The 18859-nt window shown below is 42.4% G+C and overlaps 5 protein-coding genes across 8 annotated transcripts in view; 1 reads left to right on the top strand and 4 right to left on the bottom strand.

Annotated features, from left to right (window-relative positions):
* Positions 1–829: 829 nt before the first annotated feature.
* gpr108 (G protein-coupled receptor 108) lies at positions 830–6591 on the bottom strand. Its single transcript, XM_079461731.1, has 17 exons — positions 6305–6591; positions 5844–5960; positions 5694–5744; positions 5438–5523; positions 5033–5115; positions 4778–4959; positions 4327–4428; positions 4114–4247; positions 3963–4038; positions 3061–3134; positions 2862–2979; positions 2652–2782; positions 2534–2577; positions 2402–2451; positions 2217–2300; positions 2011–2132; positions 830–1934 (listed from the first exon to the last, which is right to left on the bottom strand). Exons 1-17 carry the CDS (start codon positions 6386–6388, stop codon positions 1847–1849), a joined length of 1626 nt encoding a protein of 541 aa, XP_079317857.1. The 5' UTR covers positions 6389–6591; the 3' UTR covers positions 830–1846.
* Positions 6592–7495: 904 nt separating this feature from the next.
* LOC306897238 (microfibril-associated glycoprotein 4-like) lies at positions 7496–10438 on the bottom strand. 3 transcript variants are annotated; one of them, XM_079461816.1, is made up of 6 exons: positions 10370–10438; positions 9779–9904; positions 9431–9634; positions 9244–9340; positions 8995–9162; positions 7785–8917 (listed from the first exon to the last, which is right to left on the bottom strand). In XM_079461816.1, the coding sequence occupies exons 3-6, from the start codon at positions 9632–9634 to the stop codon at positions 8661–8663; spliced, it is 726 nt and encodes a 241-aa protein (XP_079317942.1). In that variant the 5' UTR covers positions 9779–9904; positions 10370–10438; the 3' UTR covers positions 7785–8660. The 3 variants fall into 3 exon arrangements, with proteins under 3 accessions (XP_079317940.1, XP_079317942.1, XP_079317941.1); XM_079461814.1 differs by lacking the exon at positions 10370–10438 and having other exon boundaries at positions 7496–8917; positions 9710–9818; XM_079461815.1 differs by having other exon boundaries at positions 9779–10423.
* On the bottom strand, positions 10246–14577 carry pin1 (peptidylprolyl cis/trans isomerase, NIMA-interacting 1). 2 transcript variants are annotated; one of them, XR_013786991.1, is made up of 5 exons: positions 14444–14577; positions 11654–11854; positions 11462–11572; positions 11044–11287; positions 10246–10950 (listed from the first exon to the last, which is right to left on the bottom strand). XR_013786991.1 is itself a non-coding variant. In XM_079461826.1 (4 exons), exons 1-4 carry the CDS (start codon positions 14499–14501, stop codon positions 11178–11180), a joined length of 480 nt encoding a protein of 159 aa, XP_079317952.1. In that variant the 5' UTR covers positions 14502–14577; the 3' UTR covers positions 10983–11177. The 2 variants fall into 2 exon arrangements, 1 of the variants encoding a protein (XP_079317952.1); XM_079461826.1 differs by lacking the exon at positions 10246–10950 and having other exon boundaries at positions 10983–11287.
* A 201-nt stretch (positions 14578–14778) lies between these two features.
* ubl5 (ubiquitin like 5) lies at positions 14779–16314 on the top strand. The gene is made up of 5 exons (XM_079461829.1): positions 14779–15181; positions 15511–15568; positions 15689–15772; positions 15865–15902; positions 16125–16314. Exons 2-5 carry the CDS (start codon positions 15513–15515, stop codon positions 16166–16168), a joined length of 222 nt encoding a protein of 73 aa, XP_079317955.1. The 5' UTR covers positions 14779–15181; positions 15511–15512; the 3' UTR covers positions 16169–16314.
* Positions 16315–16463: 149 nt separating this feature from the next.
* vav1 (vav guanine nucleotide exchange factor 1) overlaps positions 16464–18859 on the bottom strand; it is a gene marked incomplete at its 5' end in the record, with an annotated part of 2750 nt that continues 354 nt past the window's right edge. Inside the window, 9 exon segments of the mRNA XM_079462754.1 lie at positions 16464–16692; positions 17016–17167; positions 17283–17415; positions 17521–17608; positions 17699–17809; positions 17905–17909; positions 17911–17937; positions 18226–18291; positions 18721–18857. Of these exon segments, the coding sequence (XP_079318880.1) occupies positions 16639–16692; positions 17016–17167; positions 17283–17415; positions 17521–17608; positions 17699–17809; positions 17905–17909; positions 17911–17937; positions 18226–18291; positions 18721–18857 (773 nt within the window). The 3' untranslated portion in view covers positions 16464–16638.

The raw sequence follows: 18859 nt of genomic DNA, 5'->3' as shown, positions 1-18859 counted from the left end.
TGTGTTACACCATTGAAAGGAAGCGCGTTTATAATAAAACATTATAAAGACATCGATACAGCGATTTCAATTTAAAGGGATACTCCACCCATAAATGAAAATTCTGTCATGAATTCCTCTCTCTCTAGTTCTGCCAGACATGTATAATGTCTTTTTTGAGATATTTTGGAATAACGTAAGCAACCGGAAACATTTTTGGTTCTGTTGAAAACCCCAAAAAATATTTTGAGGAATGTAGGAAAACAAACAGTTTTGGGCCGCTTTTGACCACCATTGAAATGTTTCCCACTGGCAGTCAGTGTTGCTTCAGAACTGTTGGTTTCTAATCACTAGACAGTGAGTCCCTCACAAACTGACACTTATGACAGGATCCTGTCACTTTCACTAAGAACTTTTATGTCTGTATTGATGTGTACATATAGTTTTATTTTCTATAGAATGTTTATATTTAATTTTCCTGCTTTGGCAATGTAACATTTATTTATCAAGCCAATAAAGCTTTTTGCCTCTTGATGACGGAATCACTGCCGTCTTCTTCTCATACATGACGTCATGCTTTTAAAACAAAGTTCCGTTGGTATGAGCTCGTTGGACACTGGAGTGCACCGGTTGACCATCGCTGTTAAATAGGTCAGTAAACACTGGCGCAAAACAAGCGACTCGCGTTTCTAACCGTGCCAACTAAAACCCCAAAGACAGATGAGGATGCGGGACATTTCCTCAACATGTGCTCTGCGGGACAAGGGCAGTGTGGTCTGACGGGTGGTCATGCTCTCTGGAGTAGCCACGTGAGGTTAGAACACGCGTTTTGTAGTTATTATACAAGAAACCAAACACACATTTCACTATTTAATGTTACTTTATTTATTTAAAACGTACAGAACCAGCAAGCACAGTAAACCGAATAAATCAAACGGGAGTGAATTTCACCAAGTTTGAGGGAAAAATAAAAGCCCTGATATAGAAAAGTACTACTACAAACTGGAGTACCGTGAAGTTCGCGGTTCTAAAACCGTGTATACAGCGCGCGACGCGTCAGATCTACCACATTCCCGCGCTTTTCGCCTGATTTTTCCAGAAGCGATAGTTCGCTCGCGCATAACCACACGATGTAAACAGTGGTTTGTCCTTAATTTCCGACGATATTATTACGACAAGTGGAGTAAACTACAAGGAGAACTCAGAAAACACACGGAGCCATTGTTTTCAAATAAAGAAAATCACCCCTAAAGGCAAAACACGGCAGAAAAGATTGGCGCCAAACTGGTAAATATTTAAGGTTGTGTGGAACATTACATGTACTTAATAGGTGTAAAATCATACACTAAAGAAAATATGTATCAAGTCAAAGAAGCCAACATAAATATATCCCTATCTGAACAAATATCTCATGGATGCGGTTTTGTGCTGGAGTTGTCCAGATCTCTGATTTGGTTCAAATTTCAAACAAATGAACAGAAAACTCCCCAAATACAATCAAAAGATACAACAGCATTCATCAACATCAGCCGGGGCTACTTCAGTTAAATAATACCAATGTGAGGAATTATGATAAATTTGAATGGAATCTGAAAGGTTTTTAGCACATTTAGTAAAACGATTGCAAATCTTTGGAATGAAAGAATAAATGGATCGAGCAGAGTAACAACATCAAAACTGTAAACCGAAGCAAGAGATTCCATCTTTGTCACCGCGGTCCACATCAGCCCGTTCTCTTGCTGTCAACACGCATGGAAATCCAGCAGCACTCCGTCTTTTAACGCTTGCATAGTGAGGTTGCCATTTCCATGGTAACGACTCCAGGGAAGGTTCACAAGTCCAAGCTCTGCTCTCGTTGACATGTTCCTCACAACGTTGCCTCTCTTTGTCTCTCTCGGCCGTTGGACGTCTTCTTCACCTTGTGGATGCCCTCCAATGCTCCTGACTCTGTCACACTGTGTACAGAGAGAATGAATCACACAACCAGCGTCTCAAAGAGAGAGAGAGAGAGAGAGAGAGAGAGAGACATACACTTCATCCATCTCCTGGTCCTCCTCATCCTGGGGCAGCTGTAGATAGGGATTATTTGATGCCGGACGGAATTTAAACCCCGTCAGGACGAAGAAGATCAGAGTGGAAATCTCCACTAAAAACTGCAAACGCAAGGAGAGGAAGACAGAGATTACGACTGATCCGTGAGCAACAGCCAAGACTGGTAGTAAATGAAGTGTAATGACCTCCTGACACCACTGCCACTGGAACGGCACCGTGACCTTCAGCAGGATAGCGATGATCCGCGTGAAGTAGATATAACACACGATCTGAAGACAGAAGAAAATCATGTATTCGTCATTTCAATAATAATGAACTAACGTGACAATTATTACAGCAAACTCCAGACACAAATGATCTGTTATCTCACCATCACATAGTAATGTCTGAAGAGCTTTAACTTCTCCAGATTCATTGCCGCTGCAAGCAACAAAAAGACAAGCATTGTGTGTTAGCGCACATATTTACACAAACACACGTTCTCTTATGTACACAAACACACCTTTGCCATCTGTGTTAGACGCCTCCTGCAGATGCCGGATGGACCTGATAAACACAGAATCACGTCAAAAAACAAAGAAATGTCTCCCAATAAACACGTCACGCACAAAAACACGCACCAGACGACAGGAAAGAGGACGGCACCGCAACAGATGAGATCCACCAGGAACAGAATCTCTCTCCAGAGGGCGTATTCACTCGCCCCTTCCTCCGTTTCCTCAATGATTATAAAAGCAACATTAGCCAAAACCTGCAACAACAAAAATAAAAAATAAATGATCACTGCATCACATCACAAACTCATCATGACAAAACACACACACACAGACCTGCAGAGGAATGACTATCATGAAGATCTTCTTCTCTTTGTCGGACAAAATGTATTTCACAAAAGCAAAACCTGTGCCGATGAGAGCCAGCGTGATGAAGAGAAGAGCTCCTTTTAACCTACAACACAATGGCACACAAAACACTTTCAGAATATTTTGTCTTTTTAAATGTGAGACTAGTGCGAGGTGGGATACACACAGGTGGGTGATGTAGTACATAACGGCCCAGCCTTCAATCGGGTGACCCTCAGAGTTGATGAAGTGATAGTTTATCTGAAACACACACAAACAAAAGAAAACTCATTAGCAGACTGAAACTTTCTGTCATTAGCAATAGCAATAAATCTAGTGATAATCTTGGATAATCTTTAGACGTGTCGCCAGTTCTGTCCTGTCAATCATCTCTATCTGCATGACTGTACTGCATCCAACACCCGAATGAATGAGCATACCAAACGAATGGACAAAGTGTTTCCATATGACAACAATGCCATGGATATGCTAACTAGCGCATGACGTTAACTAGCTACTTTTTTATTGAAAACGGTTGGCAACACTGGCCATGAGGGACGTGGTGGTGGCTGGCAGCTCAGCTATAACACATACGTCTGTAATACAACTGCTAAAGATCAGGAAAACATCTGCAGTGTAAACACATCTGATAAACATCTTAAAAGAGCTGCTTTACATCCATTCTAAATCATTAACATCTTACAGACGTCTTATACGCTTCGAAAAAGATTGACAAGAGCAGAAGATCAGACTCCACCCAAACAAACATTTGCAACTTCATTGTGCCCAGATACGTATGTAAGATGTCTGCTAAAGATCTGATGTGTGAAAACATCTGCTAAACGTCTTAGAAAGAGCCTTTCTTAACCATAAACATCTAACAGACGTCTTCTAGACATCTAAATGACATCTGACAGCAGACGTCTCAGAGGCGTAATGCAGATGAGCAAACAACAAAAAACAGGTCTCTAAGATGTATGTGTGCTATCAGGGAATCTAAAGTCAGTATTGTTAAAGTTAGTCGACTAAAGTTGTGTAAAGAGAGCACGAGTTGTGTTACGTCAGACAGATGATTGTGTTTATACTCACACTGTGAAAGAGCAGAGAGACGGCTTTAGTGTACGCCAGCGCCGCCATCAGCCAGTGAATCTTAAACACACTGTCCCTGTCCGACACACACATACACAACCATCAGACACATCACCTCTTTAACACACAGCGACAGATTGTGTGTGTGTACCTGTGCTTGAGCAGTGTGTATGTCCAGATAACAGCAGCGCTGAAGAATACGACCGCCATTGAGATGTAGAGGCGCGGCAGAGGGATCTCAGATGCTGAGAGAAAACCGTTTAGATTCCTCTCTGTGATTTCCACCTAACACACACACACACACACACATTGGGACTCTCGTCATGTGATCATGACACTGTCTGATGTTGACCAATGTACTCACGTGGAGAGAATAAGGACTCAGCTTCCCAGGTTTTTGATTGTTGCAGTTGTGGAAGTCCAAGTTGTACAATCCCTGAGACCGGACGCCCATAGTGACACGAAACTGAGAGGGAGGGAGTTAACAATTCACTAGTGTGTATAGTTGAATCTAAATTCTGTTGTCGTTTATTCCTCCTCATGTGTTTGTGTGTGTGTGTGTGAGAGAGAGAGTCTTCCTTCAGTGTCACACAACAGAAGATATTTAATCAAATGTCCATGCAAAGGAGTTCAGTGTTGTTTGATGACCAATATTCTTTAAAATATCTTCTGATGAAGAAAGAAACTCACACAGGTTTGTAAATGACCAAATCATTTTTTATCTTCTGAACTACACCTTTAGCTAAGTGTGACATGTGTTGTGTAATAAAGCTAGTTTATGTTGTGTTAAATGTTGTTTTCAGTGAGCTCCTCACGCTGAAGTTGTAGGAGTCTTCATGCTTCTCCAGATTGAGGATCTTCACGTTCTCCACCTGATGAGCGATAAAGACCTTTTGTACCTTCGGACTCACAGGTGCGGTCACTTTGGCGCTGGTTTTATCTGTGTCTTTTGAAGCGTCTGGTTTGGCTTCACTCTTTTCCTCTCGTCTCCTCCTCGCTGAAGAAACAAAACACAATCAACAACAACAACACTACACACACATCTCAGTGTCTGTATGTTCTCTCTTTACCTCCATCAGCCGTCTTCCTCTCGGGCTTCAGTTCAGCCTCCAGAACGCTGTCTGAATCAACAGCGTAATGCTTCACATGCACACTACACACACACACACAGTTTACATCACTAACACGTATTAATATTAGTTACATTTAATAACATAACACCAACTAAACAGGTACATCAATACACTGATATTAAAGGGACAGTTCACCCCCTCAGATTGATCAAAACCTGTTTAAATGTTGTTACATTTTTACAAATATCTTGCTTGGTGTGACGTAAGGATGAAAAGATGATTTTTGGGTGAACTATGGCTTTAAATGGGGATGACAGTGAAGCACGGCGGTGTTGAAGTCACAATACATCAACACATAAGAAGTATTATTGCTGTAGAAACCAAAGTGTTTCACAAACAGACCTGAGGTCCTTTGTGTCGATGATGAAGAGCATCAGCTCATCATCACTGTTTTGTTTGTTCAGTGTGCACTCTTCGGCCCCCTCAGCCTGAAAACACAACAGAAACATCTCACAGACATCTGCTAAACATCTTAGAAAGAGCCGTTTTACATCTATTCTAAATCATAAACACCTCACAGACGTCTTCTAGAGGTTCTAGTGCTTTGCTAATAAAGCTTCTTTGAATCTGGAATCTTGAGAAAGAAAGAGATACTCACGGTGTAGGACAGAACTCCATTCACTCGAGACCTGGCCAGACTAAAACCAACCTGCAAATACACACAAGAGCATGTTACACAACAGACAACATCACACACACACACACAGACACACACAGAGAGAGACGGACGGACGGACAGAGAGCTCACTGGCAAAGTGGAGTCACTCTTCTCATGTGGAAGCCGCAGTGACACCAGATTCACATCCAAAGTGCCGTTTGAGAAATAACCAAATGTGTTTAAATGCACAACAAACCGCGTCTCATTCTGCAGAGAGAGAGAGAGAGAGAGACAGACAGAGAGAGAGAGAGACAGACAGACTTTATTATTGACGTGTAAACTTTAAGAAACCACAACTGGTCACGAACTCTACACAATATAAAAGTGACATCACCACCATGACAACATCGGTGTGTGTTTTCCACAATTAATAAACACGTGATATAGGACACGTGATCAAACTAACATGTCAATCAAACCAACCATTCTGCTCGATTTATGATGACATAAGTGAATACATGATGAAGGGAATGTAAGATGACTCAAATGTGAAATACCATCAATAACGTGAAGTGAGTGAGAGAGAGAGAGAGAGAGAGAGAGAAAGAGACCTTAAGTTTGAGTTGGTGGATCCTCGCGCTGCTCTCATGCGCTGTCAGTATTAAAATCATCAAAGTGACGCAGTGACGCATCATCACGCACAGTCTGTCAATCGCTTATATCTCAATAATCAATCTGCGCGTGAAAATAATGACATGAACGCATCTGATCGACAGTTTGTTTCCAAACTCTTCACAGCCACCCTTTCACTTCCGGGATGCGTGATCGCGTACACGTCATCAGCGACGCTAGCAGCGCGCGAGAGAGACGGAAGGACAGAGAGCGCGCGCGCCGGTCTGGGGAGGAACGACACACACGGAGCTTAATGACGTATTTAAGATACAACATCTGAGTAACAGCATTTCATCTGAAAGTATTTCACATTAGCAAAGTGATTACTTGAGATTTAAATGCATTTATTTCATTTAAACTTGATATAAACTGTCACAGGCTTTTAATGTAAACAGCAGTCTGTGATGATCTGCATCAGCTTCATAAAGCACAAAGATTTCAGAGCCCTGCAGAAAAGCTTAAATAAGAAACTACAGATTCATTTGACTCAGGATTGTTCTGAATAAGCTATTTCACGTTTACATGTAATCCACATCACTAATGACTATTTCAAGCTTGTATTTTGTCGTTTGAAACGTATAACCTTCCGAGGCCTGTCCACAGAGAGACAAGACAGATAGACAGATAGACAAACACACCGACAGACATCTGTGATGGATTTCACTTCGTGTTTTCATGAGTTTTGAAACAAGGTTTCACTTCCCTTTCGTATTTACAGACACATACCTGGGTAATCATTTGATGAAGGTTTTGCATGTGTTTCATTCTGAACACTTTTATAGACAGATAATGTTTATCACATATAGTTGACACAGAAATCGATCATGTGCGGTTATGAAGTCACATATTAAGACGTGTTCATTGAGAAATAACAAACCTTTTAGTTCAGCACTTAAGTTTTTTTGATTGGAGTCATGAGAAGTAGTCAGTGCTGATTTAGAAAAACAATGAAAATCCGAATCAAACTTAAAACTATAACATGAACAATGTATAGAACTGCATCAACAAATGATTTCAGAAAACAGAGGAATGACGGTGGCCTACTGAAAGAATTGTTGTGATGGTATGCCAAAAATCTTCAATTTGACTGGAATCAGGTGACAAACAAACCAAAAATGACAATATTAATCCTCCAAAGAGAGGTTTATAAAACAACATTATTTCAGATTCAAATAAAGAATCAATTTGATAAATATCAGGATGATGACGAGTGCAGCTTACAAGGTCAAAAACATCTCTAACTTGATTTTTTGCAACTTGTTCTGGAAATCATTGTTTCAACATTTTATTATATGATGGTGTCATCACTTTCATGACCTTCCGTAAACTCAGAGAAAGACTCTTTGATGTTTCTCCATGATCGCTGTGGGTCAGAATTCATCTCTGAGATACTAAAAAATGAAAAGACCATTTCAGTTTGTCTGAATGTACTATGTATACTGTAGGTGTGCATTCAGGTAAAACGATTATTTTGGTATTATTCTGTGAACTGGCAACAACAAACAGAACAAAAGACAGTAAACAGTAATGGAAATGAGTCACAGCCACACTGTAAGGTAACAGCATAATGAACTGGTGCAGTACATCTGGTGGTTTTGGGTAATACAGGTCTAGTGCGTAAATCGGACCGAAGAGAAGACAGATGGCCTGTGGGAGGTCCGGCATTTTGTCCATCACCACTTGGCCTTCAAGAATTATCTTTTATTCGAAGACGTCAAATCCGCTTGTCGGCCATAGCTTTATTAAAGAAATTTCACGCTGTTTGTCTGCAAACGATGGAGAAAACAGAAATAAAGAAAACCATATGGTTAACAGATAAGACCATTAGGATGATTTTTGATGAGACTTGGGAGGAAGCTTTGAGGAACTCATTAACGGATTTTAGCATTTGGCATGTATGCGTGTTCATGCCTGTGTAAATGTTATACACAATGGTAAGTGCGCTTTTGGTGCAACAAAAAATATATTATATTAAAAAATCTAGAAGCTCGCACAATTTGCACAGTTACACATATAATACAACAATAAAAAAAATTGATGGAGAATATTCCAGATCATCTTGCTACCGAACCCAAAACACGTGGAAAAGAAGTCGTTTCTCAATTCAGATCTGTTTTCTCTGAACTCTGAAAACACACTGAGGTGATTAAATACATGGGAAACATTTCACGCTGTTGTATTGAACCACAACAAGAATGAACATGTGTGTTTGTGACTCTTGTCTATAGTTTATTCAGGGTTTTAGGATCAAAATAAACAGACAAATACACATGAAAAGAAATAAAACTCAAGTTTTTAAGGCAGTCGTTTGATCTTCATGGTGAAGGATTTCATACTGACGGCGATATTCTTCCAGGTCAACCAAGAAGCTCCGATGGCGTAATGCGTAGCGTCTTCACCCCACAGATACACACCGTTGGGATTTGTAGTATGACAGGCGGAGTACCAGAATCCTCCGAGAAAGCTTTTGGCACAGTTGATTGTTTCATGCACGTCCTGTTCTTTGTCAAAGGTGGAGAACTTGAACCCATTGTGTCCAGATAAAGAATCACCTGAGACATACAGCAGAAAGAAGATTATTGGACGAGCGCTTCGGAGGACTCTAGAATGAAATGAAGGTGTGAGGTACCTGCTCCTCCATCTTTAAATCCAGACACATTCAGTTGGTAACCTTCACATTCAGAGTCCACCGAGAAGAAAGAATACACGGCGAATCCTTTCCGGCCTTCAAAATCCTCCAGATCCACTCTGAGCGTGTACTTTCTGTTACGTGTCAGCTGATACATGTACTCCAGTCCTGACACACACACACACACGTGTGTTGAACATGAAGATGTGTCAAACTGAACATGCGTGTGTGTGTGTGATGTGTTCTCACCCAGCCAGTACTCGCTTTCGATGACGCCGAATCCTCTCTTGTAGTGTTTCCACGGTCGATAGAAATTCACACTGCCGTCCATTCTCCTCTGAATCACCTGACATCACACACACACACCTGTCACTTGTGATGATGTTATGTGTGTGTGTGAGTGTGTGTGTGTGTTTGTGTGTGTGTTTGTGTGTACCGTCCAGCCTCCTTTCTCCTCATCTTCACCGCTGGAGATCAGGTCACAGTGAATCCAGACGGGACGATCAGCTGTTGGATAGATGCTGTAGATGCCGCTGACTCTTTCTCCTGCTTCGTAAATCTCTGAACAGTCCATAGGATGAAGTTTATCACACTCGCTGCCAAACACAACCAGCGACAGCGTGGCCAACACCACCAGCATCTACACAAACACACACACACATGATTCAGACTCACACGAACAAAGAACACAAGAGAAGACATCAAATGAACGTACAGTCATTGTGTGGATCCTCAAACACCTCTCGGGAAAACTATCGGCAGAATATCACAGAGGGACTCTTACCGTCTTGTGTTAGTGAGTCTCTGTTAAATATCCCTCCTCTGTGTTTGTGTCAAGGTCAAAGTTCACATGAAGTGAGTCTGTTTACTCAGTGATCATGTTGTGAGGAAAATCCCAAAACGGATTGTTCTGGAGCAGAAGGAATTCTCATCCATATGATTCAAAGGCCAAATCAGCTGGACCTCATGTAGCGTTCACATCACCATGAAAGCCAACAAAACAACCAACACCATCAACTCAGAGATGCATGACTGTGTCAGAGGTTTTAAAACCTAAAGTGAGTTTGGCAGGGACGTTCTGGACGAAGATAAGTCCATAATAAAGTTTTATTTGCTAACATGAACTAACAAAGAGCATAAAGTTGTCAGCAGTTATTCATCTCTGTTGATGCCCCTCGATTCCAATAGTTTGTATTAGTTCATTTAGCTTAAATTCCACTAAAATATATTAAACTTATCAACAAAGTTCTTGCAAATAACATTAAAAGAGCGTTTAATCAACATTTTGTGTCAATGCTTCATGCTCTAGGAACACAGTAAACATGTCATTTACACATCAACATTTCAAGACATTCAGAAAGAGAGTTTTCATTACGTAATGTGAACTTTCCAATCACGTCCAGTGTGAACAGATGTCCCAGTTGAATCTGTATTGCACATGAATGTGATTTCCCACGAGCTCAAAGTTCAGTGTTGACACAAGAAACATTCGCTCATTTTGAGTAGCGTGTTACAACTGTTTGTGTGTTTAGGAACATAATTAAATGATTTATTCTCGCGCACTTGTTTGTAAATCTGAATATGACAGTGAAACACAGAAGATATTTGAGAAATGTTTTGTGTTCACACATTGGAGTTCAGTGTTGTTTGATGATCGACGTTCTTCAGGTTTGCAGTAAATGAGGCCCATTTAGCCGATATTGATTACAGATTCCATTTCATCACATTACCAAAGCAACATCTACAGCACGTGAGGACATCAGATCTTCAAGTTCATAAGCAAGTGTAACGTTTATTGACAGCACTGGAGCAGCAGGTGGCGCTGTGTCACACGCTGAAGGCATCGCTCGCATCACTTCCTGTGTCGATGACATTTGTATGTTACAGGACAGTGGTTTAACCTCAAAGACTCATCACAGTCACACTTCACTAACATCTGTCAGAAACACAAACATCCTGAAGATCATAAAAACAGAAGCATGTTCTTTAGTGATACGATCGTTTTTATTGGATATATGGTGACAAATGCTCATGGAAGAGACTGATGACCTGATGAAGGAATGCTGGGAACAGATGCAGGATTCATACAGTGAGGGACTGGAAGGAAGATCAGATCAGTGTTTGTGTCGTGCAGATTTGAGTTTCAGGCGGGACGTTCTTCAGGAATGAGTGTGTGTGTGTGTTTATCCTGTCCTCAGGATGATGTGAACTCCAGAGTCAGTGAAGACAGGACCGCTCATATCTCCAACCTTCATTGCGAACGAGGCTTCTTCAAACGGCTTCTGCATCTGACCTGATTTACACACAAACACATCCAAATTTCTCATTTCATCTCAATAAATTCAAGTATTAGTAAATGAAACATGAAATCTTTTACACGTGTAATTCTCGTTTGATGTCATTGGCAGTCACCAAATTATGAGCGGATTGAGCGACCAATCAGATCTCTTAATTCTGTGCGTCTTACCTCGTCCGAACATGCCCAGATCTCCTCCGTTACGCGCTGAGCTGCAGTCGCTGAACTGAGATGCCAACCTCTCAAAGTCCTCCTGTCCAGATTTTATCTGTTCAATGTAATCTACACACACACACACACACACGTTTATAAGGGCACACAATCGTCTGGCAGTTAATGAAACACACTCACGCATGTTCTTACCGTGAATGAGCTGCAGCGCCTCCTCTTTAGTGCGCGTGATGTTCTCCTCTCTCCAGGAGGACGGCCGGCGAGACTCCCTGTGTTTCACCAGTAGATGAGCGCAGCGAACCTTCTCCACCTCACCGACTCCATCAGCGGCCGACGCGCTCGGCCTCTCCCACTGACTGGCATTAGTGATGTGATTGAAGTAATACACCCTACCTGAGACATTACAACAACAAGCAGTTTTATTGCTGACCGAATGAAACCTTCATCTCAGGTGGGCCAATCACAAGTGCTGGATACAGGATTTAATGGCCGTTTCTCAACATGCGCTCTTCAGCGGTCTTGTGTCCTTGTGTCTTGCTCTACGTCATCAAGAGTCCAGTTCCAATACTCAAGAACAGAGAACATAACTAGGCACGGGCCAGTATGAGATTTTGTCGGTATAATAACCTTACAAGGTTCCACGCTATTACAACACTAAAATGGCTTATTTCCATATGTCTGCGTAATCAAAAAACTACTTTTCAACTGGACACAATTACATTTCTTTTTTACCAACATATAAGCATGTGTGTCAGAAAACTTAAGCCTTCAAACTAAAATTTACTTAAAACAATATTTTTGTCATGTATATGGAATACAGCCTTGCTCTCGCGCATACGAAGTCCCTGCGGCGCGTCCATCCAAGTCCGTTCTTCCGAGAACGCCCCGCAAGACCGCTCCCCATCAGAACACAAGTCCGTTCTTCCGAGGACGCCCCGCAAGACCGCTCCCCATCAGAACACAAGTCCGTTCTTCCGAGGACGCCCCGCAAGACCGCTCCCCATCAGAACACAAGTCCGTTCTTCCGAGAACGCCCCGCAAGACCGCTCCCCATCAGAACACAAGTCCGTTCTTTCGAGAACGCCCCGCAAGACCGCTCCCCATCCGAACACAAGTCCGTTCTTCCGAGAACGCCCCGCAAGACCGCTCCCCATCAGAACACAAGTCCGTTCTTCCGAGAACGCCCCGCAAGACCGCACCCCATCAGAACACAAGTCCGTTCTTCCGAGGACGCCCCGCAAGACCGCTCCCCATCAGAACACAAGTCCGTTCTTCCGAGGACGCCCCGCAAGACCGCACCCCATCAGAACACAAGTCCGTTCTTCCGAGAACGCCCCGCAAGACCGCTCCCCATCAGAACACAAGTCCGTTCTTCCGAGGACGCCCCGCAAGACCGCTCCCCATCAGAACACAAGTCCGTTCTTCCGAGGACGCCCCGCAAGACCGCTCCCCATCAGAACACAAGTCCGTTCTTCCGAGAACGCCCCGCAAGACCGCACCCCATCAGAACACAAGTCCGTTCTTCCGAGAACGCCCCGCAAGACCGCTCCCCATCAGAACACAAGTCCGTTCTTCCGAGGACGCCCCGCAAGACCGCTCCCCATCAGAACACAAGTCCGTTCTTCCGAGGACGCCCCGCAAGACCGCTCCCCATCCGAACACAAGTCCGTTCTTCCGAGAACGCCCCGCAAGACCGCTCCCCATCAGAACACAAGTCCGTTCTTCCGAGAACGCCCCGCAAGACCGCACCCCATCAGAACACAAGTCCGTTCTTCCGAGAACGCCCCGCAAGACCGCACCCCATCAGAACACAAGTCCGTTCTTCCGAGAACGCCCCGCAAGACCGCTCCCCATCAGAACACAAGTCCGTTCTTCCGAGGACGCCCCGCAAGACCGCTCCCCATCAGAACACAAGTCCGTTCTTCCGAGGACGCCCCGCAAGACCGCTCCCCATCCGAACACAAGTCCGTTCTTCCGAGGACGCCCCGCAAGACCGCACCCCATCAGAACACAAGTCCGTTCTTCCGAGAACGCCCCGCAAGACCGCTCCCCATCAGAACACAAGTCCGTTCTTCCGAGGACGCCCCGCAAGACCGCTCCCCATCCGAACACAAGCCCGTTCTTCCGAGGACGCCCCGCAAGACCGCTCCCCATCCGAACACAAGTCCGTTCTTCCGAGAACGCCCCGCAAGACCGCTCCCCATCCGAACACAAGCCCGTTCTTCCGAGGACGCCCCGCAAGACCGCTCCCCATCCGAACACAAGTCCGTTCTTCCGAGAACGCCCCGCAACACCGCACCCCATCAGAACACAAGTCCGTTCTTTACGTTCTTGGATGTGAGAAACGGCCAATGTCTTGTGATTAGGTCACTCGGAGGTCATCTGATGTGACCAAGAATATAATGAATCATCATCATCATACCATGTGATATGTTTACTCTACTGGTCTCCACAGACCGATGTGACATCACATCACACAAGAACAACATCTGGACTCGTAACACAATAATGACATTACTTGTGCTCATGTGATGTTTACACCCGCAGTGCGTGCAGATATCTAGATGTGCATTTTTCCCATATGCAGACATTTTGTCAAAATATCCAGATAATCATTTATTCATATTTTCACGTGTTTATGTGTCTAGATATTTCGTCTTTTTATATATATATATATACACACAGACATGTTACTGTATGTATTCTCTGTCTCTCTCTCATATTAAAATCTGTATACTGAGATGTGTATGTTTAAGCTTAAAGAGACACAACATCAGTAATAGTGAATGAAATGTACATCTCATCGAAACATGATCTCTGACTCTGAAAGAATCTGGTCGGGTTTAAAGTCATCACGTGTCCGGCTCGGTTTGTCTTAACATCGGTTCTGTTTTGGCGGTTCGGTGTCGGTTAGCCGTTTAGCACGAGCATCACGCGGTTAACACGAGTCTCTGTTTCGGGTTCATTGCGGCTCAAACTCACCCGAACTCCGGCTCATTCTCTTCTCCCAGCCGGACGGCAGCTTCTCGTCGTCAGACATGATTTCTGATGTGTGTCGGTTCGGTTCGGTGAAGGTCTGATGTGATGTGACGTCGGTGATGCTGCTGTAGTGACGGGACCCGCAGACAGAGGGCGCTCACAGCTCTGCTTGTCTTTACCGCAGACGTTCGTTTTTACATCCGTTCATCCGAACAGATCTTTTCTTGAATTTAAATGCAAACTTGAGCTGCAATCTCTATAGAAAATGTGTAAACAATACGAGTCACGCAGTCATTACGTCCCGATTCATTGTGATGAGCGCGTTTCCGGTTTCCTCAGTCTGTAAAATACAAATATTTTTACGATGATGTAAAATAGAGGGGAAAAATAAAACACATTCAATAAACACACCGAGGACTTTAAAATACATTCACTTAAACTCTCTACAACGAGTGTTCAACAAAAGAATAATTCACATCAATACAAACAAAATGTTTACATATAGAAAAATCCTTCTAGACCATTCTTCTTACGACTGCTCGGAATCACAGCATTTTATGACGATTAACGGCAATATCCATAGTTACTACGCCCAACCTGAAATATTATTGGCCAGGCCGGTTGTCAGTCAAATCTCCTCTCCAGTGATTGGTCAAATGTGAGCAGATGTTTTCACAGCGCTGCTTTACGGCAAACGTTTGTGAGGGGAACGTGTTTAAGAAATTACACGGCTGAAGTCAGGTACAAATCATCATTTTCAGATGTCGTGTCTTTATTATTATCGTGTTTTATCACATCTAGATAACATCAGATACAGTTTGATTGATGCCCGTGTGTCTGTAAATGTTATCGAAAGAGTGAAATTCACATCATAATCGTATCGAATAGTCATCTATACAGCCGAGTAATGCTAATAGTCATAACTTACACACATGATGATGATGGTGATGATGGTGATGATGGTGATGATGGTGATGATGATGATGATGATGATGATGATGATAATGATGATGATGATGATGATCCGTGTTGGTGGGTTTGTTTGTTTGTTTGTTTGTTTGTACGTACAGAGATGATTGAGGTGGTGTGTAACGATCGATTGGGGAAGAAGGTTCGAGTCAAATGCAAGTATCCTTTAAAACCGTGTGTCAGTGTTGTTGTTGTGTGGATGTGCGTGTGTCAGTGTTGTTGTTGTGTGGATGTGTGTGTGTCAGTGTTGTTATGTGTTTCCTTTAACTGTGAGTGTAGTCAGGAAGACACTATTGGAGACTTGAAGAAACTGATCGCAGCTCAGACGGGCACACGATGGGACAAGATCGTCCTGAAGAAATGGTGAGAACCTTAATTACAAATAAAAAAATGAATGTGCGTAGAAATATTGTGTGACAACAGTAACTAATAATCTGATGTGTGTTTGTGTGCAGGTACACCATATTTAAGGACCATGTATCACTGGGGGACTGTATCCTTCACACACACACACCTGCTGTCAGTGTCAACATGACGTTGATCAATATTATGCTCACTCTTGCTGTGAGTGTTTTAAATGCATTTACAGTAAACAAGACAGATGTACCAGGGATTTTATGTGCAGAAATGATCGTTATATGTATTATAAAGTGTAAATCGTTTTATTGTTAATGTTTTTATAATGCTCAGGAAGATCCTTAATTCTGAATCTCAGATGAAATCCACGATGGCATGAATCTTGAGCTCTACTACCAGTAGACTGCGTACACACACACACACACACACACACACACACACACACAGTATTGACTTTCCCTCTTACTTACAAACACATTGTGTCATCACAATATTTGTTGAGTTAAATTGTTTTGATATGATTAAGAAATAAAACGCATGTTTATATATTTTCCTTATCTTTGAGTTATGTTCCGCTTTAACACAAACACTTTAACACAACTTCATAAAACAAAGACTGGATTATTTTAAAAACAGGAGTTTATTTCCTCACACAGTTACTATCTGAGTTATTAATGAACAATGCCCAGTTCGTAAAACCCTTGAAGAATCAGATATTTTGAACAGCTCCTCGTGTGATGTTAATGTACATTGAATGAATGATGTTAGTAGTTATAAATCACAGCTGCTCTCCGGCACTCATTGATGTGGAGTGTGTCACAGATCACATAACACATCAGTGTATTGAAATAAGTGTTGTTGTGTATGGATGGTCAGCAGTAATCTGAATGCTCCTCCTCCACGTAATTTGCCGGAAACAACCCCACCTACACAAAACAGATGTTACTGAATATGACCAGAGGAACCGAGATGGAGTCGTGTACATTAGAGCTAATATCAGAATTCATCCTCATGTCGTTTCCTACGACTTTCTGTATGCAAATTTGGTGCGTGTCAAATCTCCGATTTGAACTTGTGCAGACGATTCAAATGTTTTCAGTAAATAAAGACATTTCTGTCTGTTCTTAACACAAAGTTATGGTATGATTTCAGAACACGTGGTCACTGTATGGCAGAAATAATCAGAGCTTAAAGTAAATTCCTTTCTAACAACATGAGGGTGAAATATTCTTCAAGGTGTGTGTCATACCCGGCCATAGACCTCTCCTCTCCACCAGCCGTTGTGGGCTTTCTTGGAGATGATTTTCACGGTGTCTCCCTCCCGCAGTGACAGCTCAGTGCGGTCACGGGCTGAGAAATCATAACGCACTTTAGCTGTGCCGTAATAACGCTCGCTCGCACCTGTTAACACACAAACATACAGATAATGATTCTGAGTTTGTGTTACCTGTGTTGTGTATGTTAACTTTGTGGAGTTTGTGTGTGTTATGTATGTTAGCTCAGTTTTGTTTGTCACCTGTGTTGTGTCTTTGTGTGTTGTTGGGCACTGTTGTGTTCTGTTCAGGTTGTTTGTAGGGCGTCTGTAGTTTTGAGTCGACGTCTTTGAAACATTCTCTCAGTGAGTTCTCCTGATAATACTGAACCAGCTCCTGCAACACAACACAAACACACATATACAACAGTAACGATGAACAAGCGACACAAGCCACTGTGACATAAATTATTACTTCATCATTTTTACTAGTTAGACTTACGAAGAGACCCTTGAAGGCTTTTTTCTCATTGATCCTGTAGAGACCCTCAGAATAAGTCACCTTTATATGTCTAGTGTCAATGTTGAACCTGAGATACATGAGAGAGACACCCACGTGACTGACAGAACGGTTTGATTGACAGCTGTCAGTCGGTGTGTATGACGTGCGTTTGAAGTACTTGAGACTGATGGCGAATTCTCCAGCGTCTTTCTGTCGCACCAGAAACGTGCCATCAGATCGAGGCATGAGCAGAGTCTTAGCACCGGCCCGGTCCATGTTACCAGCGAACCTGACACACACACAGATGAACATTCATGTTTCATGAGTGAACGTGTGTGTGTGTGTGTGTGTGTGTGTGTGTGTGTGTGTGTGAATGTGTGTTACCAGGGGGAGTCCTGTTAACTCTGGTGACAGCCCCTACGAACACCACACAAAAGCACATTTCATGTTACTACAATAACTTATTCCATTAAAGAAATAAACATATTTATTATAGGTACCATTTTCATAAATACATAAATATATCTGTAAGTGATTTTTAATTTAAGGTTATTTAAGGTAAACGTCAAATGTGTAAACTATAAAATCCACTGCAAGTGACTTTGTCTGAACTGTATTAACAGATATTATCAGTTAGAGAACGGGTCATGTAGGTGAAATACATTTTGTCTTAAATCATTCATGTGACTGATAAACATGGCGTACCGGTAAATATGGCTGAACTTTACTGCAGGGAAACCAGCCCACCTCTCCTATGGTCAGATTCCTGCCCTGACACACACACACACACACACACACACACGTCATTCAGTCAAATACTGAAATGAATGAGATTTCTGATCATTTATACAACTCGAATAGAGAAATTGAATGGAAAACTAAGTTTTATTTTGTTTTTTAAACCAGTCGTCCTGACATCATCGGTGAAGTTTAAAAAGTTTTACGAGTCAGACAAAAATATCAACTTTTTTATCATTTGTGTCACACAAAATGTATTTCTGCATTTATTTATCTCTTTATACTCAAGTCTTTTTTTGTCCTCCATATAAAGCTGCTTTGCAACAAAAATAATTGTAAAAAACAACAAAAAATGAATGAAGTAATCTCTTTATCTTTCAAGGGAAAAGTTATTTAATTACAGTAATGAATGATTTACTCAACACTGGTCAGACATGAAGGATGAAGGATTTCTTGTCTCACCTCCCACCACTGTAAGTCCACTTCAGCCCGGGTCAACTCCACCACATCACCCACAGAGAGCTGCAGCGGCTGACCGAACGCCACGGGAGGAGGAGGAAGACCATAATAATCCAGACACACCTCCATCTTCGGCAGACCT

The sequence above is a fragment of the Barbatula barbatula genome (assembly GCF_947034865.1).
Source record: "Barbatula barbatula genome assembly, chromosome: 8".
In the NCBI taxonomy this organism is placed as follows: Eukaryota; Metazoa; Chordata; class Actinopteri; order Cypriniformes; family Nemacheilidae; genus Barbatula; species Barbatula barbatula.
This window is presented reverse-complemented; position numbering and strand designations above follow the sequence as displayed.

Bases quoted from the DNA above. Each gene is read 5' to 3' on its own strand.
- pin1 (XM_079461826.1), bottom strand. From the start codon at position 14,501: ATGTCTGACGACGAGAAGCTGCCGTCCGGCTGGGAGAAGAGAATGAGC. The intron at 11,855-14,443 runs GTGAGTTTGAGC...GTAATGTCTCAG, and splicing joins GAGAATGAGCCGGAGTTCGG to GTAGGGTGTATTACTTCAAT. The intron at 11,573-11,653 runs GTAAGAACATGC...GTGTGTGTGTAG, and splicing joins GGCGCTGCAGCTCATTCACG to ATTACATTGAACAGATAAAA.
- ubl5 (XM_079461829.1), top strand. From the start codon at position 15,513: ATGATTGAGGTGGTGTGTAACGATCGATTGGGGAAGAAGGTTCGAGTC. The intron at 15,569-15,688 runs GTATCCTTTAAA...CTGTGAGTGTAG, and splicing joins AAGGTTCGAGTCAAATGCAA to TCAGGAAGACACTATTGGAG. The intron at 15,773-15,864 runs GTGAGAACCTTA...GTTTGTGTGCAG, and splicing joins AAGATCGTCCTGAAGAAATG to GTACACCATATTTAAGGACC.
- LOC306897238 (XM_079461814.1), bottom strand. The intron at 9,341-9,430 runs GTACACACAAAC...GTGTGATGTCAG, and splicing joins AGGAGAAAGGAGGCTGGACG to GTGATTCAGAGGAGAATGGA. The intron at 9,163-9,243 runs GTGAGAACACAT...TGTGTGTGTCAG, and splicing joins CGAAAGCGAGTACTGGCTGG to GACTGGAGTACATGTATCAG.
- gpr108 (XM_079461731.1), bottom strand. From the start codon at position 6,388: ATGATGCGTCACTGCGTCACTTTGATGATTTTAATACTGACAGCGCAT. The intron at 5,524-5,693 runs GTGAGTATCTCT...TTGTGTTTTCAG, and splicing joins ATGGAGTTCTGTCCTACACC to GCTGAGGGGGCCGAAGAGTG. The intron at 2,578-2,651 runs GTGCGTGTTTTT...TGTGTTTATCAG, and splicing joins GTCCTCTTTCCTGTCGTCTG to GTCCATCCGGCATCTGCAGG.